The sequence below is a fragment of the Leptopilina boulardi genome, unplaced genomic scaffold (assembly GCF_019393585.1).
Source record: "Leptopilina boulardi isolate dan_hultmark-lab unplaced genomic scaffold, ZJU_Lbou_2.1 LbouV2_202, whole genome shotgun sequence".
NCBI lineage: Eukaryota > Metazoa > Arthropoda > Insecta > Hymenoptera > Figitidae > Leptopilina > Leptopilina boulardi.
Window position 1 is genome coordinate 1,345,782 of NW_026137755.1, and position 24,888 is coordinate 1,370,669.

General features: G+C 28.2%; 4 protein-coding genes across 5 annotated transcripts in view; 1 reads left to right on the forward strand and 3 right to left on the reverse strand.

Annotated features, from left to right (window-relative positions):
• The window catches only part of LOC127278465 (uncharacterized), a 92,615-nt gene extending 85,008 nt beyond the window's left edge, over positions 1-7,607 (reverse strand). The window contains exons 1-2 of the mRNA XM_051300199.1: positions 7,272-7,607; positions 5,371-5,890 (exon numbers count right to left, since the gene is read on the reverse strand). Coding sequence (XP_051156156.1) covers positions 5,371-5,890; positions 7,272-7,600 — 849 coding nt within the window. The 5' untranslated portion in view covers positions 7,601-7,607. The remainder of the gene's footprint in view (positions 1-5,370; positions 5,891-7,271) is intronic.
• On the forward strand, positions 58-1,901 carry LOC127278471 (chymotrypsin-2-like). Its single transcript, XM_051300205.1, has 7 exons — positions 58-203; positions 366-445; positions 559-653; positions 750-894; positions 990-1,103; positions 1,315-1,467; positions 1,651-1,901. The coding sequence occupies exons 1-7, from the start codon at positions 155-157 to the stop codon at positions 1,789-1,791; spliced, it is 777 nt and encodes a 258-aa protein (XP_051156162.1). The 5' UTR covers positions 58-154; the 3' UTR covers positions 1,792-1,901.
• A 1,244-nt stretch (positions 7,608-8,851) lies between the features above and the next one.
• Positions 8,852-19,649, reverse strand: LOC127278443 (von Willebrand factor A domain-containing protein 8). The gene is made up of 19 exons (XM_051300174.1): positions 19,231-19,649; positions 19,073-19,153; positions 18,568-18,974; positions 18,312-18,476; positions 14,662-14,820; positions 14,324-14,542; positions 14,034-14,240; positions 13,812-13,972; positions 13,468-13,750; positions 12,708-13,406; positions 12,273-12,653; positions 12,036-12,187; positions 11,495-11,918; positions 10,704-11,428; positions 10,317-10,627; positions 9,999-10,250; positions 9,508-9,902; positions 9,169-9,407; positions 8,852-9,054 (listed from the first exon to the last, which is right to left on the reverse strand). The coding sequence occupies exons 1-19, from the start codon at positions 19,349-19,351 to the stop codon at positions 8,934-8,936; spliced, it is 5,502 nt and encodes a 1,833-aa protein (XP_051156131.1). The 5' UTR covers positions 19,352-19,649; the 3' UTR covers positions 8,852-8,933.
• A 130-nt stretch (positions 19,650-19,779) lies between these two features.
• Positions 19,780-24,675, reverse strand: LOC127278444 (3'-5' RNA helicase YTHDC2-like). Of its 2 annotated transcripts, none has more exons than XM_051300176.1 (8): positions 24,506-24,675; positions 24,006-24,208; positions 23,727-23,920; positions 21,587-23,669; positions 21,089-21,475; positions 20,739-20,989; positions 20,326-20,669; positions 19,780-20,270 (listed from the first exon to the last, which is right to left on the reverse strand). In XM_051300176.1, the coding sequence occupies exons 2-8, from the start codon at positions 24,197-24,199 to the stop codon at positions 20,265-20,267; spliced, it is 3,459 nt and encodes a 1,152-aa protein (XP_051156133.1). In that variant the 5' UTR covers positions 24,200-24,208; positions 24,506-24,675; the 3' UTR covers positions 19,780-20,264. The 2 variants fall into 2 exon arrangements, with proteins under 2 accessions (XP_051156133.1, XP_051156132.1); XM_051300175.1 differs by having other exon boundaries at positions 19,781-20,247.
• Between the last annotated feature and the right edge of the window lie 213 nt (positions 24,676-24,888).

The following is a 24,888-nucleotide window of genomic DNA, read 5'->3' on the forward strand; positions in this document are numbered from 1 at the left end:
GATAAAAATCAACATTCATATATGTGTAATCAAATCTTGATATCTATATTTTATTATTCTAAATTGATCAAAGCTCAAGAAGTATAAATACAATATTAATTTATTTCACAAAACAGATTCATTGAACAGTATATTTCTTGCAATCAAATTCACAATGCAACTTTTAATTTTACTGATAATTGGAATTCTATCAATATCTCATGGTAAGAAATTTCACCCAAAAATTAATAAATTATTTTAATTTTTAAATTAAGATTAAATTTAAAAATAAAATAACTAATAATTATTACTTTATATATTATAAAAATAACTAATAGTAAATAATTTTACATCATCTTTTAAGTGCGCTTTAAATTAATTCACAGCTTATATTTTAAAAACAAATTCACTCGAACCGAGAATTATAAATGGAACAGATGCTAAAATTGGAGAATTTCCTTATATGGTACATTTTACTTATTATTTATTAATAATTGCAGAAAATTTTCTTTACTGAAAACTTTTTGCAAAGAAAATTAATGAATTTTTTTTTTATTATAAATGCTTTTTTGTATACAGGTTTCTCTGCAAAGTCTTCATTTCAATGACCATATTTGCGCTGGATCTATTATAAGCAGTAGATATGTATTAACTGCAGCTCATTGTGTTATACTGTACGATATAAAAATTTGATTTTATTTACAAAAATAAAATTTCAAAAAATATTTTATTTGCTCTGAAATATTAATCGTGTTTTTATTTATTTGCAGTCAGTCGAGAAGAAATATGAAAGTAGTATCAGGCTCATTAAAAATAAATGAACCAAAGTCTATTCATTATATTGAAAAAATAATTTTTCATAAAAAAGTTAAATACAAAAGTAAATCGTGGGAAAATGATATTGCTTTAGTCAGGGTAAGAAACATATATTCATCAACTTCAATTATATATACAATCCATTTTTTTTTGCTCATTAATAATTTATTTTTATTTATATATTTATTTTTTAGGTAATAGAAAGTTTTAAGACAAGTAAGACGATAAAACCAATAACTCTACCTAAACCCAAAATGATTATAAAAGACAATCAAAAAGCTGTTATTTCTGGATGGGGTCCTCTTAAAGTAAGTGTGTGATAATAATTTATATGCTCCTATTGATTTCAATGGTATTATTTTTAACTTTAAAGGAAGAAGAAGAAAACTTAGTTTATTCTTGAATTTTGCTTCAATTCAACCAAAATAAAATTCAATTCAATTTTAAAATTCAAACAAAATTTGATTATTTCAAATAATCTTTTTTTTGTGCAAAAATTAAAAAATTTTTTTTTAACAGCTTGGAGGTTCTAACTCGAATAATTTACAAAAGGCTAATATTTTCATAGTTAAACAAAGCTTTTGCGTAAACACGTATAAGAAAAAAAATTTGACAATTTACAATTCTCAATTATGTGCTTATGATCCAAAAATCCAAAGAGGAGCTTGTATGGTAAGTTTCTATATAATCTATTTTTTTTCAATTCACTAAAAGTTTTTATCAAAAAATACTATTTAATTCACTCAAATAATTATTTTCATACAAATAAGATATTTTATTTCAGTATATGAAAAAATTAGTTCTTTAAAATTAGTAGAATAAATAATAATAATAATATCTTTTTGCTTTTCAAAGGGAGACGCTGGTGGTCCTTTAACTATAAATGGAGTTCTCGTTGGTATTGCCTCATGGGGATATAATTGTGCACAAACAGACTACCCATCAGTTTATACCAGAGTAACTGAATATCTTAGTTGGATTAAGGCAAACTCATAATTATAAACAATATTTTTTCTCACTGTTGTAAAATTCATTCTCCAATGTATAATATAGAAGAAATTATTAAATTTTTTCTAGAGGTTTTAGAATTAAAAATATTTACTACAGCTACAGCAAATTTTTAATGAATTCATATTTATTTTCGTGTAACTGACAAAATAGTCAAATTTGACTAATTGAATAAGTTATAAAAATTTTTTATTAATGTACAACAATAAAATTAGGAAAATAAAGATTTTCAGTTCCAAAAAAAATACAGTTTCAAAATTTTTGAAGACGAACGGATTGAACGGGACATGGTAGCAGCAGGTCAGCTGGCGTCTCGGGATCAATACCCCGCTTGCGCTCACGTGTTGCTCTCATTTCCAATGACACTTTAACCAAGATAAATTTGTCCAATTTTTCTTTCTTTTTTTTGGCAATTGAACAATCAATTATTGAATCCATTTAATTTCATTACTTAGATTAAAGGCATATAGATAATTCGATAAGACCAATTTTTATTCTCAATTTCCATAAAAAGGTTATTGAACCTTTCTAACCTTTAGGAATACTCTTTTATTCTAGTTTTCTTTTCATTTTTTAGTTTTCAATTTTTTATTTACAAAAACAAAAAAAAATATCCAATAAAAAGCATTTTCTCAAGCAAGAGAAAAAAAAACAAATAAAAATTTCAAATCGAATAAAAATATTGCAAAAATGTCATATTCCAATGTTTCTCTTTTCAAAAAGTATTGCAATATATAGATTGACAAGAAAAATTTTAAATTAAAGAAGCTTTGAAGTTATATATGCGCTTCGAATGCAGCTTTGAATTTCACGTTGCTTTATAGTATATAATAAAACCAAAAACCAGCTTCTTGTATATTGGAAACGATAATTTGAAAGCTTTTTTTTTTAAGTTGCATTATATATATAGAAAGCTCATTTTCGATGGATCGTTAAATCCTCTTTTATTATCGTCTCGCCACTTAGTTATTCAGAAAAAAATATATATATATGTAACTAAAATTCATGTTGGCGACTTATTATTCAACACTAGATTTAGGATTTCCAAATTTTTAAAAATTTTTATACATCCACGAAAAAGAATAAATTAGCTAAGAATTTTTAGAAATTTGAATTATTAAAAGTTTGAATTATTAAAAAATCGAATTTTCAAAAGTTCTAATTATCAAAAGATAGAATTGTTAAAAATTCGAATAAAGTTCAGAATATCTAAAATATAATATATATATACATTACGTAAGCTCAATCTTCCAGATGCTGAACTTTCGACGAGAAGAAATTCCTGCTTGCATTGCTAATGAATTTTCATCTCTTTACATTTAGGTCATTTCTCTTAAATGCTTTTGCCAAAGAAAATTTTATGCTAAAAGGTTTATAGGTCTTTTAATTAACCAATTTTGACGCTTTTAATAAAAAAAAAAAACCCCCCGTTTTTTTCCCCATTTAACACAGTCATATAATTTTCACAGAGAAACATTATTTGGAAAAAACAGAAAATAATATACGATTTCATTAACTTTCAAACAACCAAAAATGGTAATTTTATTTCAACGCTTTTATTCTAGACGATAAAAAGTGTCCTATAAAAAAAAAGTAATTTACATGGAAATAAAAAAAAATAAAAATTCTTTTCTGTCAGAAATCTCCATATAAATATATTTCATCTCTTGACATTATATAATGTGTGTCTCGAGATTCATGCTCAATCAAATTTATCTTAATAACAATAATAATAATACATTCATATTATATTAATTATTATTTATAATTTTTAAATAGAATTTATTTTTCGAAATTATAAAATTACATTAATTGTAATTATTAATCATTTATTGCTTTCTGTATAACAAAAACAAATTTAAATTTAATTGATGAAAAAGTATTTCAATATTTATTGGATTAAAAAAATTATAACCCACGCTATGAGACAGAAACAGGAAACTAAAAGAAAATAGGAAATTCAGATATTCAATTAATTGCAAAAAAGGAAGAAATATATTTGCATGAAAAAACAATAAAGTAAATAAATTTTCAAAAACAATAAAGTAATTTTTCAGTGTAAATTGAAAACTATTTGAAAACAGTCACAAGTTGAGCTATATATCAAGTATACCTTGTGTAACAAACAAAGCCTGGGATACAATAAATATATATAGTATAGGGTAATAACCCTCTATTCTATCCTGAAACACATCTCTTTGTGAACTTCCGTGCAAAGTGAACGTACGTATTAAAATTGAAATATGCAATAAGAATAGTCAAATTTTATTCAAAATAAAAAAATATTTGAAATTTGTATGTATTCTAACTTCATTTTTCTTTTCCAATTCTGATTTAGAAAAATTATAACAGCCAAAAATTGAAAATACATTTCTGTGTCGGACTAAAATTGACCTTTACTACTTACATACCAAAATTTGGATAATGAAACAAAAATGAGCAAAATTTATTTTTACTGTTATGTGTGTAGATTTCCGTCTGACTATAATTTACCTATACTACTAGTACTAAAATTTAAAAAAATGTCTACAAATACCCTAAACTTACTTTTCCTACTGATGGTAAAATTACATTTATTTAAACTTTACGTCCGACCTAAAACATACTTTTACTACTGATAATAATTTTTTTTTCTAAACTGTTGTGTCTGATCAAAATTTACCTTAACTAATTACGAACAAAAATAAGGAGAATAGCAGAAAATAAATTAAATAAAATTACAATTTATGTCTGACCCTAAACATATTTATACTACTGATAATGAAATTTTTCTAATTATAATTTTAAACTTCAAGTCTGACCAAACCACACTTTTACTACTGATAATTTTTTTAGTTTATTGCTCTGACACACTTTTTGATGATACTAAAAGAAGTGTTTCAGATGATTTAGAGTCCTGAATACAACATAGAAAAGTGGATACAAAAAAAGCTGCATCAACTTTTAGTCAAAAACGAGCCCTTGTGGATGCCCTCGAGCGAGGTTAAGGGCGGTCAATAATCCCAACGCTCGTCAATGTTGGAAAGGTTGGTGGCCCAGTGACAGTTTACGACACACCCTCTCTCTCTCTCTCTCTCTCAGCATCCCACCTGCTTTATAACACTATCGCTTTTTTACTATTTAATCCTTTACTCTTCTTCCATCATTTTAGACTTTAATAACTATTTCTTATCTTCAGACATTATCTTTCGACTTTCTTGGAAATCATATAAAAAACGATTGTCTTATTTTAAGACATTATTAAACGTCTAAAAGTTAATGTCACATTCGTTAAGAAAATTTCTAAGATATTTTGCCATTCATCAAAATCTAAGATACCATAAAATGTCATAAAAAGGACAAAAGTGTCTTAAAATAGATGTCTTATTTTAAGACACTTTTGTTTTAAAACATTTTACGGTGTCTTAGATGACAAAACATCTTAGATATTTTCTTAAACGATAATATTAAGACATTTTATAAATAAATAAAATAAGACACACGTTTTTGTTATGATTTCCAAGAAAATCGTCGGGAAAAATTTTATATTAAAAAAAAAAAGAATAAATAAATAATTTCTGAACTCACCTGTTTTCGTAGTGGCGTTGAACATTCATCTTTATTTCTTTCGAAACGCTCAAATTTAAAGCTATTACTACGATATAATTCATTGTCACTTTGTTGTCTTCGGCAAAGTCTTCTTGTTAATGCTCGTGGTTTACATGGTGCACATTCTGATGCAAGTTCCCAATGTAAATGTAACATTGCCAATTCGGCTGTGCAACGTGCCATTGCACAACCAGCGCGTCTCACGCGACATTTTACACGTTTTATTCGTCCCTCAATTGGTTTATGTGGACATGGTTGCGATGGACAATCACAAGAACGACGTGGACGACGTGTTTTTATTGTATGACAACATGGTCGCGCTTCACATTCACAATCTTCATCGTTGTGAGGACAATTTGTTTTATCAGGACATTCACATGAATTCATTGGATTTATAATTCGTACCACTGGATTCAATGGTAGCATTGATGAAAATCCCTGAGGACGACGTCGAGTGCTCGATGACATATGACGACATGGACGCTCTGTACAGTCGCATCTGAAATTGTTTTTCTTTTTTGTTTTTTTTTGACTAAAGAGGTTAATGGGAGGGAAGAAAACAGTTTATTCTAAATAATATTAATAAAATAATGGATCTTATTAAACTTCTTTAATATTATAAAGAAAATAAAAGAAATTAGTTTTGTAATTTCAATTAAGGACGATTATTATTATTATTAAAAATTAATAATTCTCCAAATGAGATTTTCAATCTTATTAAGAAGCTGTGAATTTCAATATTGCTTTTACGAATTCAGCTCTAGAGTTTACTCGAGGCAAATATCATTTACTTGAATCGTTAAACTTTTTCTCTACTATAAACTTTGTTAATTAAAAGACGATAAAACTCTCATTTATGTATACATTTTTCAATGAGATAAGTAACTTTTACATTTAGAGAGAAGGTATAATTAAATTTTTTCCTTCATTCATTTTCATAAAAAAAAATTTGTTTTTTTAAATGAGAAATTAAAAATTTCTGTACTGAACAGTAAAATTTAAATTTACATATACCATTTGGAGTAAAAAATTGGAAAATTAAACAAAAATTTTAAACGTCCTGTCTGACTAAAACATACTTATACTACTGATAATATAAAAAAGTTTATTTCACAAGTTCTGTCTGACTAAAAATTGCCTTTACTACTTATTGACTGAAATTTGATAAATAACAAAAAATATGCCTGACCAAACTTTACTTATACTACTGATAATAAAAAAATTAATTTACAAGTTCTGTCTGACTAAAAATTCCCTTTACTACTTATTTACTGAATTTACTCATACTACTAACTGATTCTATGAATTTAATCTGTGTCTTACCAGTGCTTACATTACTGATAAAAAGTCAATTTTAATTCTAAAACTAGAAAAACTTGTCTGACCTTTACTACTCATAAAAATTGCATTCCGGCGAAAAATTGTCTGACTACTTTCACTACTAATTAACAAATTTTTTATGAATTAAAATAAATGTCCAAATAAAGTTCAATTTACCTACTAATAAATAATTACTATTTATTCTAAAACTAAAGTTATTAAATTTGTCTGACCTGAACTGACTTTTACTACTCATAAAAAATACATCACAATTTTTGTATTTTTCTTCAACTGTGAAAGATCTCATGTATATATTTATAAAATAAAAATTAAAACAAAAATATTTCAAAAATGTTTAAAAAATATTTCTAATTCTAGTTTTGAATTAAAATTGGTAAATCTTATTTCATTATTTTCCCCTGAATAAAAGCCGCTTTATAATTCACTAATAAATATGATTGCAAAGAAAAAAAAGGGGGTTGTCGTCAACGGCAAAGTATACAATATAAAAGGGTCGAAAAGGACTTGTATGAGAGTGAAGGAGGAAAGGGTTTGTTTACCTTCTGACCCGGCGCGAAACAGTAACCCGTGAAGCGGCGTGGGGACAGGGTTGGGACTCTGTTGGACAATCGCAGCTAGTGGGAGGAGGTCGCTGAGTTCTTCGAACTCTAATCAAAACAGGATGCACGGGACATGGCTGCACTTGACATCCACAAACAATAGTTTGGGGTCCTTTTGATTTGCGTGCAGAACCACTGCCGCCACGTTTTGCTCGTTGGTCCACGTGCAACTGACATGGCTGCGTGGGACATCCACAACGTCCCACAGCGCCGCTATTACCACCGCCGCGACGCCCAGCTCCCTGTACTCTTCGCCACACGCGCTCCATTCAACGATCTGCGTGCAACTGAAAATTGCACCTCAAAATACACCCCCACACCTCCATTATGGACTTACATTCACCATTCGGTAATTCTCGATTCAACTCGGTTCATTTCGGCTTTTATTATTTGGAACCATTTCAATGCAGCGAATCCCGCAGGATCGAATTTTTTTTTATATATATATAGAAAAGGAGATGCGCAATCATCATTTTTCCTATTCGTCACCAAAAAAAAAAGGGACGATCGAATTGCTCTTATTAACGATTTTTTTTTAACATCAAGTGACTCAGCTTTTCATCCATTACGAAGGCATTCTTTGTTTTAGAGTATCCTCTTATATGTCATTCAGAAACCATTCATACTTTTCAAACAAGTGACTTTTGTGTTTAAAATTCTTTTTTTTTGTTTTGTATAAGTATTTACAATTTTTTATTCAAGTTTTTATTGACAATAACAGAAAATGAAAAATGTTAGTTTTGTTAAAAATTATTTTTTTCTAAATATAGGGCAGTGTGCCAATTACTGAGCTTTTTTTGAAAGAAACTAATTTGAAACTTTATGTCTCAAAATATAGTTTCACTATTGATAATTTTCTTCTTTTTAACAGTTCTGTCTGACTAAAATTGAACTTTACTACTTAATATATAAAAAAACAATGTAACATATTCAGATAAATCCTGTCGGACTAAAATTTACCTTTACTACTTATGTACTAAAAATTTAGGGAATATCAACAAATATATATATGTATAAACCAAAAGTCACTTTTACTACTGATGATAAAATTAAACATTAATAATTTACGTCTGACCCAAAACACACTTTTACTACTGCCAATAAAATTATTTTTATTGTATACGTTTCTGACTGACTAAAATTTAAATTTTACTACTTAAACTATAAAATTTAATGTAATCTAAACGAAAATGTCTACATAAATTTTACTTTTATTGTATCAATAAAATAAACTTAACTAATTTGAAACTTCATGTCTGACCAAAATATGGTTTTACTACTGATAATATTATTTACTCAATTTTTAACAGTTCTGTCTGACTAAAATTGAATTTTACTACTCATGTAACATAATATAATTTTTAAATTTTGCTTTCTGCAATTCTTTTTCTTCAATTTCTAATTTATTTCATTTTTATTTTACATTCAAGTAAAAAAAATTAAAGATCTCAATTCTACTATTATATGTAATGATTTAATATATATAAAAATTTTCAACATTAGTAAATTTCCATTATAGATAAAAAAAAATTTACACGCACTTTATTTAATGATTAAAAATCACAGAATTATTTTCTTTTAAAAATTATTATTTACATAAAGTTAATTATTCGATTTAGATGTACTTAAAACGGAAGCTGTGAATATTTGCTGTAAAATTCGGGGAATATTCTTTAAATCCATACATACAAATGCTTTACCCGAAGGCATTTTTTTCATCAATCTGTAAATTAAACCATAAAATTTAAATCTTGAATTTTAATTAATATTATGAATAAATTTTAATTTTTCGTTTTAATACAAATAGTAACAAAAAAAAAAGAATCATATATATTACCTTTCAGCTTGATTTCCCAATGAACCAATAAAAATTGCGTAAGCATTGACATTTGAATTTGAAACAAGAACTTTAGCAAATCGTTCAGGAGGAATTCCATAACGTTCTAAATTTGCATCCGAAAGTACAACAACTATTGATTCATCCGAATCTTCCTTCGACAAACTAGCAATCGCGTGTTGCGTTGCCTCAAGTGTATTGTCCCCAGACATACAAAACTGCGAGTGAGCATGCATTGTCTAAACAAATAATAATTTACATATTTCATGAAGAGAAACAATTAAATAAATTAAATTTTCAATTATTGTTAATAGTTTTCAGTTAATTTTGTAAACGTACCTTAATTACTTCTAATCTTCGTTTATTATCAACAGGAGGTTGTAAATGATCAACAAAAGCAATATGATAATCCTCTCCAGAATGACCGACAATATCGTATTTTAATTTTTCCTCATATCCATTAAAAGCTTCCATAACCATAACACAAGCTTCCATTTCTCTATCCAGTCTACCATCATATCCATTGAATCTATACATACTACCAGAAACATCAACAACTAATTTTAATCGTTTTGGTTTTAATTGTGGAGCACCAATATCTGGCTCCTTCTCAGCTCTTCTTCGATAAATATTTTTCTCTCCAGTTAATCCTTCAATTAATTTTGTATCATCCAATTCTCCTGATGTTTGATGCCTCCACCATTGTCGTTCATTACTTTTTGCTTGAAGACTTCCTGATTTTCATCAACAATTTAAAAAAAAACAGTTCGTTAATCTATATTTTATTAATTAAAATTACTTTTGTAATTAAAATTAATTTTCTCAAGTACCTAAAATGACTCTCAAAGCTTGAACTTCTTTTCGTACTGCATCACTGTATTGACTATAAAGTTTATGATCATATTCACTCATTCGTATGTCCTTTAATCGTTGCTTAAAGGCTTTTAATCCCATTTCGCGAGCCGCTTTTTTAATATGTTCAGGAACTGCATTTTTCTCTTCGTCACTCAATTGATGAACTGTATGGCCAGCATCTAAACGATAGGGTCCTCCTTTACCTCCAAGACCAGCTGTATCTCTTCCTAAAATTAAAAATAGAATTTAAAAGAAATTCAAAAAAAAATAAATGTGAACATTATTATTATTACCTCCGGTACCACCAGCCCATGTATTTCCACCAACGTGAGGATCATTATTATGATCAATTTTTCCATGTTTTGGTCCACTGACATCCAAACCTGAATATCTTTCCTTAGTCAATTGTAAACGTTGTTCATCACCTCCTACCATTTTTCTCCATTCACCTAAAGATTTTTCAATATTTATCAAAGAAGTTTCCCATAGTCGAACACAACCACCTGCATCAACTGTCACAAGACCATCATTAGAAGTCAATGCCGAATAAATTGGAAGTTCCTCTGTATAAAGCCATTGTGTCACTGGAGATACATTCACTGGTCTATGAAACAAAAAAAACAATTTTTTATCACTAATAATTATTTAACTTCGAAAAAAAATATTATTTCAAAACTCACTGTGGTATAGGAAGATATCTAACTTTATGATTAAAAGTATCGACAATTTCAAAATAAGCCTTATTTCCATTGGAAAAAATATCCTTTGGTACAAAATTTGATGAAATTGTACGAACAATTTGTCCACGATCGGTAATAATTGGTTGAGCAGAATTTCTCATTCTCTTATCACGTGGCCAATGATAGACATCATTTGCACTATCTAATTCCGGAAATCCAACGATAATTGTCGCAAAACTATTATCAGAAACTAAAATTCTATTTGGTGAATCAATATTCTGTTTTAATGCATTACTAAGATGATCTTCACGAAGACTCTCTTTGCCACAGGACAAAAAATCGCCTATTTCTAACGGAGTTTCTTCAATTTCTTTCAAAACATTAGGACAAGGATTATCAGACAATGATTTAACTAATAAATATTTTTTCTTTGAATTAGATTGAATTAACCATTTTTCTTCAGAAGCGATTAAAATAGATTCCACTGGAAATGGAAAATTCATTGAATAAACAATCATTGTATCTAAATTAACAATTTCCATTTTATTATCATCTGGTGTAAATAAAATCAATCGATCATTGGAAACTAATAAATCTGATTTTAATTGCCAAATAATTTCTTTATTTCGAAAAACCTGGGAAAATTTATGATCCATGAACGAAGAAGATAATTGTAAATTATTAACTGTTCCTTCCTCCAAATTAACTGAGAGTATTGTATTAGACTGTAAATGAAAAAAAGAAAATGAGAATAAAATATAAATAAATATTGTTTAGATTTTATTATTTACCGTTCCTTCGTGAATAATTAGATTTCCATTTTTATCCGATGCAATTGTATAAAGGGGTTTATTACCCCTGATGGGAGTTATTAAACCTTGTAGTGATATTTCTTGAATATATTCTGATTCTCTAGTCATGGTAAAAATTGAAAGTGGATTAGTAGTTAATACGTGAAATTTATCAACTCCATTTGATCCCTTCGTGACTGCTAATGCAGAAACAACTCCTGTATTATTAATCGGTATTGTCCAATAACTCAATAATTCGGTAAACCACGCTGATCTAGCTTCTATTTTATCTAAAAGATGTAAACGCTCTTTTTGCCCACCAATTGATTTCATTTTAGCAAATCTCTCCTGTACAGCTATTGTTCTCTGTTTTTTATTCAAAATATTCCAATTACCATGGAATTTTAATTTTGGCAAAGGAATTCTGAAAGAATAAACAATCTTATTTTTACTCATTGTATTTATTAGAAAAATCATTTTATACACAATATAAAAGTAATTAAATAATAATAATTTTCCATTATTTCCATTTTGTGCTTACTCTTTGGCTAATGCCACATTTTTCAAACTTGTTCCAATTGGAATTCCATGTTTATGAAGAACAGAGATCAATGTATCAAACACTTCTGGTGAATATCGATCAAAATCGAATACATTTTGCACTACATTGTTTAAAGATTCTTTAGGAAATTTCTGAAATTAAAGAAAAATTTTAGTTTAAAAAATCTAAATAAATTAAACTAATAAATTACTAAACTAAAAATAATTTTTTACCAACCTGTAAATGTTTAACAATATTAACAACTTCTCTGGTAGAATAAGGATATGAAACAAGTCCTTGATCAGCCATACTTCTTAATTCACCAAAAGCTTTAACGAGTTTATAAATTATTTTATCATCAACATCAGGACCATATTGTCTTAATAATTTTATTTCATTTTCAACCGATGGATTATCAACAGAATGTGTACTAAATAAATCGCCCAATGCACCAAAAAAATCATTTCCTAAAAATGGAAAACCAGGTCGATTGGCAAGAACAATCATTCTAAAATCTGGATGCATTGCTATCAAATCGGATGTATTTTCTCCAAATTGATCATACGGAACTATTCTTCTTCCATCCGATAGAATCATTTCTCCAGATTCGACTAAGGTCTGGAAAAAAATAAATTTTTAAAAATTGACAATAATAATAATAATAATAAATACCTTTAAAATACAGGTGACATGTGTCGGTGCCTTATCGGCCTCGTCGATAACCAATACATGTCCAAATTTAACAGCCTGAACGAGTGGTGAATCTTCATAAACAACAACACCATTTTTAACCATTGGCTGTATCGTTAATGTTTGTACAGTTGTATCTCTATGTAATTGAATATATTCCCTCGGTCTATTCATTAATTGAAGTAAACGATCGGCAATTTTATTTTTACCAACTCCCTGATTACCAACTAATAATAAATTTTGTCCCAAACTAAAGTCTTGCAATAAATTCTCAAGAAGATGTAAATGCTGTGGTACATTATAAAAGAGAATATCTGGAATTTTAGTCAATGCATTTGTTTTATATCGTTTCATTGTTGTTTCTCCAATTGTCAAATTTTCTTCATTTACATTGCAAATTATTTCCTCATTAAAATTTTCATTTTTAGGAAGGATTTGCAATTTTTTTAAACAATTTTCCAATGCTTGTTTTGTTAATAATGGTAAGAAACGAGCTAAACATGCACGTTGCACTGTATCGTAGGCATCGCTTTTTGGAAATTTGTGCATTTTTGCTGCAATTCTAAACAATTGTCTGGTGCTTAATGAACTTGATAAAGATTGTAGTGTTGGATCACTCGAAGAACGTAAAACATGAGCTAATTCTATTATTTTCAAAAGATCATTGCTTGGCTCTCCGTACTGAAAATTTTGTTATTATTATTATTGAAATATTAATTTATCACTAATTTGCAAAAATTACCTTTGATCGAATCACATGAATTTCTTCAGTCTTGTCTAATGGTCTCATTTCGTGAAATAGAAAAAGACTGAGTAACTCTGAATTTAACCATTGACCAGCAGAACTATTTAATATTGGCGGCTCTGCTAAACTGATAATTCTAAATGCTGGATGTATTTTTAAAATTCCTGAATTTTTCATTTCGTCGTCAGTTTTTTGAAATTTTTCTTTAATCGCATCATAATGTTCAGCCGCCATTAAACGCTTTCCATCATGCATTTGTAATTCTCGATTTTGCACTAATCTATTGTTTCATTTATTTTTAATAAGCTAGAAATTGAAATTTGTTTTTTTTTTTTAATTACCTGTAAATAACAGCCAAAGTGCTAGGATGAACTCGATGAATTCCATCTAATACTGCTAATTTTCCTTCAAGTGCGGCTGTAACTAAAACTGAATTTTTCCAAACAGTATCACCATTAAGTAAAGTTGTTCTTTGCTGAATAAGATCCCTCGAAGTCATATCCTGAAAAATAATTTTTTATTTCGAATTTTCTTTTTGTCGAAAATATCAAATATTATCTTACCTGATAAAGAACTATTGGCTCAATTTGATAACCAAGTAAATTTGCTAATTTTGCAACTGTTGCAGATTTTCCACAACCTTTTGGTCCAACAAGACACCAATCTAGAGCCAAGTGTGTCTTCATCATATTAGCTATTAATGAATTTTGATAATGTGTATCTATAAACCATTCCAATGATTTTTTACATTTTCCAGAACCTGCTGGAACCTATTTTCATTTTTTTAAAAATAATTTTAATCAATTAAATACATTAAAATAAATTATAATAAAAATTTTTTGATTTTTTTTACATTAAAAACGGTTTCATCTCCATTTGAATTAATTGAAACTTGTGCTGTACTATCTAATAATTTTATATCTTTTACATTGCTACTGTCTTCCTTATTATCCAAAACACCAAATGTCTGTAGAATATCTTCAACAGCAGTTTTTCCCTCTTTAGTCAAAAATAATTTATAGGGATAATATCTATAAAATACATTAAAGACACTTGTGTTTGGAAAATTCTCCTAAAATAAAATTTCAATTTATTATTACGATTTAGAGAAACTGGAAATTAGGAATATTTTTCTTTCATTACCAAAATAAATAAATAATAATAATATTACATTAAAAATAAAATAAATACCAAAATAAATGCAGCGGAAGTCACATTGTCCAGAGGAAAATCCGGAAGTCCTAAATTTAGAGCTTCTTTAGTGGCAAGAGCATGACAACAAGAGAGAAATTGTGATAATTTGCCAGGATCAACATTTGGAGCTAATCTTTTCACTTCTTCTAATTGTTCCTAAAAAAAAAAGAAAGTTCTTAAAATGTTATTTACATATAAATATTTTTATTTTTAGAAAATCGTATTAAAAAAAAATGTTTAGATAAAGTAAGAAAAATTTGAATCCTATATAGAAATTTAAGATTCTCAATTAAAATTAGAAAAATATAAAAGTTTCTAGTGCTTTTAATTCGCGATTGGTGAATGACTCTTTCTCTCACTCTCTCCAATTTGTGCCAAATAGTTTTCCAAAGTGATTAACAGCAAGAGCCATTCTTCACACCAGTGAGCCGCAATGAATTACTACCTCTCGACACGAACCCTTGAAATTGCTACATTTCCATCGAAACTTTTGACTTGAATTGCCTTTATCATCAAATAGATGATCATTATATAAACCACTCGAATCCCTAGAAACTTTAAATTTCCAAACGATTTTGCAATTTCTATATTCTTAACAGAAAAAAGTAATTTCATTCTTTTTCAATTAGTTTCTAAAATTAAAAATAGACTTCAAAATCGATATTATATTTTTTTAATTAAATCTTTAATAATTAATTTATCTGAATAAATAAAAAATCATTTACTTGTTTATTCAATTTGAAGAAAGGGATAATTACAGTCATTAATAATTTAATTGGTAAAATATTAAAATAACAATTTAAAGTCTTAAAATTTTGAAACCTTCCATTTCTTGCACGCCATAACAATAAGAAGACGTAACAAAGTTTTACAGATTTTCTTAAAGAGAAAAAAAAAGTTCCCTTATAATCTCATAGTAAAAAAAGATATATGCCGACTCATTAGCTGACACAGACACGCGATTTGTGGAAAGTAATTTCCTGAGTCTACCGCATGCCAAAAACACCTTATTTACTGAAAAATGACACAAATTTTCTTTTTTTTTACTATATATTTCAAAGTCCAATTAATTAATAATAATTAAAAATCAATTTTTTTATTTCTATTATTATTATTATTTCTTTTTATGATTTTATTGTTTTCATCAACGATAGAAAACAATAATCTGTCTTCAGACAGATGGATGAACAGATTAATATAAATATTTCAGTTGAAAAAACGAATGAAGTTAAATGAAATGCAAAAAATTTAAAAACCGTGAAAACAAAAAGAAGACGTGACAATAAAATTAGAGTCTAATTTTATATGACAAAAACTTTTCTAATCGCATGATTTGTACGCGTGAAATATCACGATATCCCTTACTGGCACCAAAGAGCAAAGAAACTTATTTTGCTAAAAAGAAATTGTAAAACAAAATAAATTATCATATGTAATATATAAATATAATTCAAGAAAAACTTTATTAGAATTTAATAAATCATAGTAAGAATGTCCTTTAACATTTCATTAACTTTTTTTTATAAAAATAAAACTAATTAAATTACCTGGCAATTAATTGTCAGTTTTTGATAATTCCAAACTTTGAATTTCTTTGTTAAATGCGAAGTCTTATAATTTCACTTTAATTTGATAAGTTTATTTATTTTTTCAATTAAGCAATTATATACTATAATTAATAAATATTATAAATTCCTTTTTACATTATTTATAACAAACAAACAAACAAAAAAATAAAAAATTTCTCCCGTGAGAAATTTAATCACATATTAAAGATTCTTGTGATGAATATCTTTCTATTTTTAATGATGGTAGAAAAATGTGCAATTGAACTTTTCCCGGTGGACACCAAATAATTTTCCTCTCTACAGTTTCATGTGTTTCTATTTCCTCTGAATGTTTTACTTCCTTATAAAATTCATTAAAATTTGATTCATAATCCTGCGAAATACAAGAATCATGATTTGTATCTTTTATTTTAAAAAGTCTCTTCTTCATTATTCTCTTCAATGTTTCGTCCTCTTTTTCCGCCTCTTCCAATTTATAACTCTGAATTGGAATTGAAATTAAATTTTCACGTCGTCTTAAAATTTTCTTTTGACTAAAATTCACTTCAGAATTATCTTCATTTGATGATTCTTCTTTTTCAACGTCTTGATAATCTTGAGAATTTCCCGAGAGATCTAGCCATTGAAGAATTTTCTCCGATAATGGATTTGAATGATTTTTTTCACATCTATGATTAGTGATGAAGTCATCAAAATCAGTTTCCTCTTCTCTTGAGAAATTGAGATTTTTTCTTAATGAATTTATGTCATTATGAAAAACATTGTCAATTGTTTTTCTTAAATTTAAAATTGTTTCTGAATGAAAAATATCATCTTCGTATGAAAAATTGGTGATTTGTTGTTTATTAATATTTTTGGATAGATTAAAATTATTATTTGTGAATTTTTGTGAACAAGGCGCAGATTGTGTTCGAATTAAATTCTCCTCAAGTTTTTCCGATTTTTCTACAACAATTCTCAATTTCAAAAAGCAATTATTCAATCCTTCTGAATTTGATTTGTATGGCTCGTATTTAACAGGATAAATTTTTTCCTTCGTGACTGAAGTTTGTGGTCGTCTACGTGATTTAATATTCAAGAAAGGATCATCGTGAGAAAGAATAGCGTGTCGAATTCCATCCACCCAAATTGTTCTCACAGAAATTGGTCTTTCTGATGAGGACCAAATTGGCGGCATTATCTTAACGACACTTTTTCAAATTCAAAAATTTTTAAATTATTTGAAAAACAAAATTAAAATTTTTTTTTCAATGTTGTGTCAATTTTGAATTTAAATTCTATATTTAAAATAGAAAAAAAATTCTTTTTGAATTTTTGAATAATTATTACATCATTTAGTAAATAATTCAATAGTTTTGTAAATTTATTTAATTCATTTTTAATAATTAATTATAAAGGGATTATTTTTCATGTTTTTTTTGCACTCTTTTTTTTTTTGAAATTAAAAAACAGTAAAAGGAAGAACGCCCGTGATTTTTTTAAAGTTAAAAATTGAAGACTTAGATATTTTAACAGCGATAGAGGAGGAGAAAAATGAAACGTATCGACTGCGACCAGGAAGACGGGAATGGTGACTGCCATTTGAAGCACGCGATCCAAACCACTGTCTGGTGACCATCGCGCGCAGCTACAAAATCTACTTTACATACGTATACGTTTGGAAACAAATCTCTCGGAGGGGATGTGCGAAATTTGTATTTAACACCGAAAGCCAAATCTATTCTCCATATTATATAGTTAAAATCGGAGTAAAACTTTTATTAACTATTTGCACGATTGTCCTCAATCGTTTAAATCTAAAGTACCTTACTGCTGAAAGCTAATTTTCTCCAGGAATTTCGGAACTGTCACGGATATAATTTATTTTAACTACCTCGTTTATTTAACAAGAATGATGTTAAACTTTTAATGGAATTAATCGCTATTTCCCTAATATAAGAAATTTGATTGGATTTTTTTCCCCAAGGTGAAATGTAAAATTTACTGCATGATTTTATCTAACTTAATGATAATTTTTTGTTTGATTTATAAAAATAAAACAAAAATTCATATCATAAATTTAGAAAAATAGAAAGTTACCTCGAAACTTGGTGGTGGAATATGTCTTGCTTGAAATCTTGATCTAAGCGGTGGATCTAAAGGATGACCAGAATAACGAGGCGCAGGAAGTCCTAAAGCAATTACTCGAAAATCTTCACTAACTCGAACTAATCTCCAAAAATCTAATTCTTTCTGAGAATGTTCCTAAGAAAAAAAAGATTTTTAAATTCAATTGAAAACACAAAACTACAAAATTGTAATAATTAAACAAAATTAATTGTAATTATAATCAAACCTTCAATAATTTATCATAACGTGAAGCTGGTATAAGAAATCTTCCATCTTCAAGATGCATTTCTCTATTTTCTAAAAGATTATTTAAAATAGGCAGAACATTTCTTTCTGCTTTTTCAATACCTTCTAGAATTAAAATTCGCCCATTAATAGCAGCTCTTACTGCACTTTGATCATGATAATTTGCAGTTCCATTTTCAATTTCTTTTCTCTGCTTAAGATCAGCTTCGGTTGTATCGCGTGATAAGGCAATAAATTCTACTTCTCTTTCTATTAATTCTAAATAAGCTAAAGCGAGATTCCGTCTTCTGTGACCAGGCGCTCCCATTAAAAACATATCCTGTCCTAAAATATCTTTCTGTAACATCCATCTTAAATGCCTTAATGTTTCCTGACTCGGTTCCTTTACTATAACAATTTTTTTAAACATATTTTTACATTAATATTTAATTTAATAAAAAGAATGTCAAATTTTTCCTATATTTTCTAATTATTTATTTACTCACAATAATTTCTAGGTACGTATTCTGGATTTTTTGCTGGTTTTACAACTTTGACAACATCTTTTATAGTAACTAATGATTGATCTGCAAAAATTAAAATTTTCCTTTTAATAAATATATTATTTATAATTATTTGTATTATAATTTATTATTCTACATACCTGTTGACTTAAAACGGAGCAGCCAAATAAGGTTAGGTTTTATTACAGATTGTTTTGTTTTGTTAAAACATTTACTAACACTTGTTGATTGTCGTAAAAAAGAAGGAGCAATAAATAACATTTTAATTTCTTTAAGGTAAAAATAAATACATATTTTTACAATTTTTGATATCTGCGCACAACAAAATAAACACACGTGCTTTTTTTAAAATAATTGAATGAGTGACACTTTAATTATAATAAAGGATTTCTTCAATTTGGAGAAAAATTTTCACTTTATAGAAATTTTATCCTTTTTTACTTTAGTTTAAATCTATGTAATTTTTAATAGTGATGGAAATTTGGACTTTGTATCTACAATTCCTAAGATTAAATTGAGCCATTTGACAGTGTTGTTACATCATAGTGCGATTCAGCTGATTTTATCGTCTGCTTCATTTAGACAGTTTGAAATAACCAAAGAATCTTTTACTTAAGTTTTAAGAAATAAAAAACAAAAAATTAATTTTTATAGAGTTGAAAGGACAATAAAAAAACAAATTTCACAAAACGTAATTTAATCATTTATTTTTTATAATTATTTTTAAATAAATTACTTCATAAGCTCAACATATAAGCAAAATTTTAATAATTCAAGACTTTCATTCATGCATTCATGCAAACTAGATACAATTTGAAGATTTAAATATCATATAAATGAAAAATTAAACTATTTTTAACCAAATATCACATATTTCAAACAAAAAAGAAAATTCTCTCATTATTAATAGTAACATTATTAAATATCAAATATAAACTAAAAATACTTTTATATCACTCTAAACATGTGCAGTTATAAATTGTATAATTTAAATTCACCCAACAAACAGATTAGAGCCGCGATAACGTGAAACATCAATATTATTTTAAATATCAGTAGTTTCCTTAAGTATTCTTGTTAGAAATTACTTTTCTTTACATATAAAAAATTTCTTACAACTGCTAAATGATTGTTGATGAAGTGATTTAAAAATTGCGCTGAAAAGAAAGAAATTTTAATTCTTTTAAATCACAGGTATAGAAAATTTAATAATTCAAATAATAAGTGATACTCACCTCTTCGTAGTCATCAAATCTTCTTGCATTGACTGGATAATAATCAACAATAAGTGGTCGAGGCCTTACTCCAATACCCGAAGGTTGTTGAAGTCCATGTGCTTGCTCTTGATTTGTTAAAACAGAAACAATTGTTTTAATAACTTGTTCATCCTGTTGTGAAAGTGTTTTATTTGGAAATTTCATTCTTCGTAAAAATAATGCATTCCACTTTTGTCTCAAATGTAAAATCAATTGCGCTGACTCAAGATCCAATTTAAAAACAACCCAATCGTCTAATTTCAAAATTGTCGTTCCCTCTTGTCCTTCCTCTACCTCTGAATCTGATTCACTTTCCGGCAATGCTAAAACACAATATAAGAAATATAAGAAATATTTAATAGAGAATAGAAATAAAAAAAAAGATGTCTTACTTTCAGCTTCATTAATCACGTCCATTGGTAATCTTGCAGGACCACTGAATAAAACAACACTTATTGGATTGACTAAAGTAACAGTTCGAACATGACAAAAACGACCGGTACGACTCATCTCTTCATAAATCATCCAATCACATGGTAGAGATTCGACAATTGCAGATCGTGCTTGTGCTGAAGTTGTTCTTGGCGATCGGGGAAAATCACCAACAGTCGACGAGGGATGTAAATAAACTTTAACCTCTTTTCTGAAATTTGAGGGAAAATTCAATATAATCACTATCACCATGAAACTATTAATTTAAATGATATTGATATGATACTATTAATTAGTGATCAAAACATACTGTGTTCGCATTTGAAAATGTTCCCTGTCAACGCGAATGATATTTGGATAAAGACCAGCGGTTAAAGCAGCTTTAACAACAGCCCAATTCTCCGAATTAGTATTTAAATCACGAATATCACCAGGACCTCTGGCTCTCACAAATCCCGATGCTCTTAATTGTCCAAGAAGTTGTGTTCGCATACCAACTACCATTTCCATAACAGCCGATGAGATAAAATGCTTTTCGCAAAATATCCTTTCCCATCCATTCGCTCTAGCGTTCTGCCAATTTTGAAAGGCTCTCAACACTGCCATGTGATCTGAATATGTACCTGCTGCAAATTTTTTCCTAGCCAATAATGCAGCCCGCTTTTGCGACGGTTGATTAGGAAGAATGAATGGATCCCTTCGAAAGAGATTTCAAAATCTATTTAGTAAAATTCTCTTAAAAGAACAAAAAAAAACACACACACAAAAAAAAGAGTTAAAATAAAAGAATGTAATAAAAATGACATACTTATAAGCCAAACTGCAAACAATGGTAAGAATCGGATCCAAACATTTGAGAACAACAGCGTAAAGTAACATTTTCCCAAGACGTGGTTCAACAGGCAAATCAAGTAAATGACTGCCCAATTCCGTTAAATCTTCCCATGGATCTAATGCGTCGATTGTTTTCAATAATTGCACTGCATTTCTTGTTACAACATTTGACGGTGGTTCCAATGCTCTCTCGAGAAATTCAGCAATTGGTGTATTTGGCGGAGCTAAATGTTTTGTAAATAAACACAATTCTTGAAGTGGCAATCTTAAAATCTCCGGCGTCTGATTTGGCAGCATATTATTATAACGAATCGATGAAAAAAGACGATAGCAGATACCTTTCTGACATCTTCCAGCTCGTCCTTTACGCTGCTTTGCACATGCTTGTGAAATCCAATTTGATCTCAACATACAAACACCTGATATTGCATCAAACGATTTCTCCTTAACTTTACCCGAATCAATAACATAGACAATATCATCAATAGTGATACTTGTCTCTGCAATATTTGTCGAAAGAATAATTTTTCTACAACCTTGAGCTGCGGGTTTAAAGACTTTTTTCTGATCGTTAGTTTGCATATTCGAATGGAGAATAAATAATATAATACGAAGACCTTGATTTAATTTTGCTTCGCTGTTAATTTTATCCCGCATTGTTACAATATCATCGTAACCTGGTAGAAATATGAGTATTGAACCTTGAGGCATTTTTAAATGAATATGCGAAACGAGGGCTAATATTAGATTATAATCAATATTTTCATCGTTGAATGAATGATGATAAATATCGAGTAACATTTTATCTTCCATTGATAGTGAAACGTCCTTTTGTAATGTTTCATTCTCCTGTTGATAACAATCATATGTCTTCATATACGCCTCAATTAATTCAGCGCATTCTGTTTGTTTCATCATTTTAGCCCAATCGAGAGCCGTCCATTCGTTGCTGGCTCGAATTTTCAAATTTGCCCCAAGATTCAAAAGTTGTTCGGTTGTATTCAAACAACCACGACCTGCGGCAACCATTAATGGAGTCACCGATGTCATTGTATGCTGATAATCAACAGACACATTCTCCGAGAGAATAAGATGTAAAAGTTGTGTGAATTGATCATCGCCGCCTTGTAACCATGCATCGGAAATTGCCTTATCCATTTCTTCCTTAAGCCATGGTTCGAGTTCCACTTTTTCCGGTATTGGTTCACCCTGTTTTCCTGATATTGGCAATGGTAATACAGCTCTTGCATTCGATGCTCCGGCTTCAGTGTTCTGTGGCATTTTTTGTGTCCACAAATCCAATACTTTTTGTTGATCTTTTTTTGTCATTAACTCCTTCTTTTTAATGAGCATCTCCTTTGACATGTAACCAGTTGTTTTTAAAATATCCTCAAGGAAATATGTATCAACATCAAACATTCTCCCGGGAACATTAATTACCATACAATTATTAAAATATTTTGTGAATATATTAACATCAAGTGTCGCGCTCATTAAAATCAATTTTAATGAACGATATTTCACTAGTGCATCTTTCAATGTAATAAGAAGAAAATCACAAAATCTATCACGTTCATGAATCTCATCAACGATTATATGTGTGATCACAGTTAACGCTGAATCACCGCCCATTAATGTTCGAAGTAGAACTCCATTTGTACAATAAGTGAGTAATGTTTTTGGCGCAACACGACTTTCTAAACGAATTTGATAACCAAATGTTTGTCCAATTTTTTCATCTCTCTCAAATGCAACTCGTTCGGCAACTGATACTGCCGATAATCTTCTTGGTTGAGTGCAAATTATTCGACAACTTTGATTTTTCTGTTGACAATTGTCCAAAATATATTGTGGTATTTGTGTTGTTTTACCACAACCAGTTTCACCAGATATTACAACAACTTGATTTGTATTAATTGCACGAAGAATTTCATTTTTTTTTGAATGAACTGTTAATGAATTACGAAAATTGACAACTTCCATATTTGTTCGTAAATGTGGAACTTGTGGAATACTGTTATTTAATCGGCCTAACATTTTCGTTGTTATATCTTTACCTAAAATAATAAAAGAATTATAATTGAGCTTTTTCAAATTTTCAATTAATTACTTACTCTCGGAATCTACGGTTCGTTCCCTTTCAGTTGGTGGTAATAAATCACGACGTTCTTTATTATCTAGTGGAAACTTATTAATTAAACTATAAATTCCTTGTTTCGAAGTTTTCTGTAATTTTATTACAGCATCAGCTTGTACAATTGAAGAGCCTTCTCGTTTATAAACTGTCAAGAATCGATTGGCTCCTTTTCTAAAAAAAAAATCAAATTATATAAATCTATGGATAATTTAAAAAAATGATTATAAAATTCTTTTTTCAAATTTCTCCAACTTACCCTCGACTTTTTGACTTTAATCCAAGATCTTTGGCAAGTTCATGAATATATGCTCTTTCCTCAGCTGTGTACGATGAGGGAAATTCCAATTCTTTTTGATCCGAATTATTTAAAAGTTTTTTTATTGTTAAATTCACAGCTATTCTTGTGTCTTCGCCGATATTACGGCGTCTCTGATTTTTTCGTCGAGACATATCGAAAGTCTAAAATAGAAAATAGCTTAATTAATTAAATTGCAATAATTAAGTAAAATAATAAACTAAAGTTGTTTACATAACCTATATATTGAAAATAGTGTTTTGTGATATTTAATCAAATAAACTTTGTGTCAAATTGAGTTGTTTTTTTGTAATAGAATCATCATATCAAAATTATTTTAGATTCAAAAATTTGTTACATTTAACCAATATTTTTCTGTCTTTAAACAGTTATCCAAACAAAAAATTAGAATTATTTTTTCTAGATTTGCATCTTTATTTAAAATTTGAAAAACTACTCACCAGTTATTAAACATCAGTCAAAGTTTCACATGTAATTTTACAGACAAATAGAAATTGATTATTGTGTTATTCTATTGTTCCAAAAGTTTTAATTTGTATTCTTTTTAAAGAAAAAACAAATTTTTTTGTACTCATCTGTCAAGAATGGTATGTACATAAACTAGTACCGAAAGAGCAATCGCGCAGAAGGTAAAACAGGTTTGCGCCTCCTGATGACAAGAAGTAGAAATACATTCAAAATACAATTTTTTTTTCTTTAAGATTGAAATTGTTCATATAAAAATTTTAAAATGTATATTTCTGATAAAATAACATTCTATGTATTTGTTTTAAAAAAAATGTCCTTTTTTTTTGTTGAAAAATAAGATTTTAAGAGAGGGGAT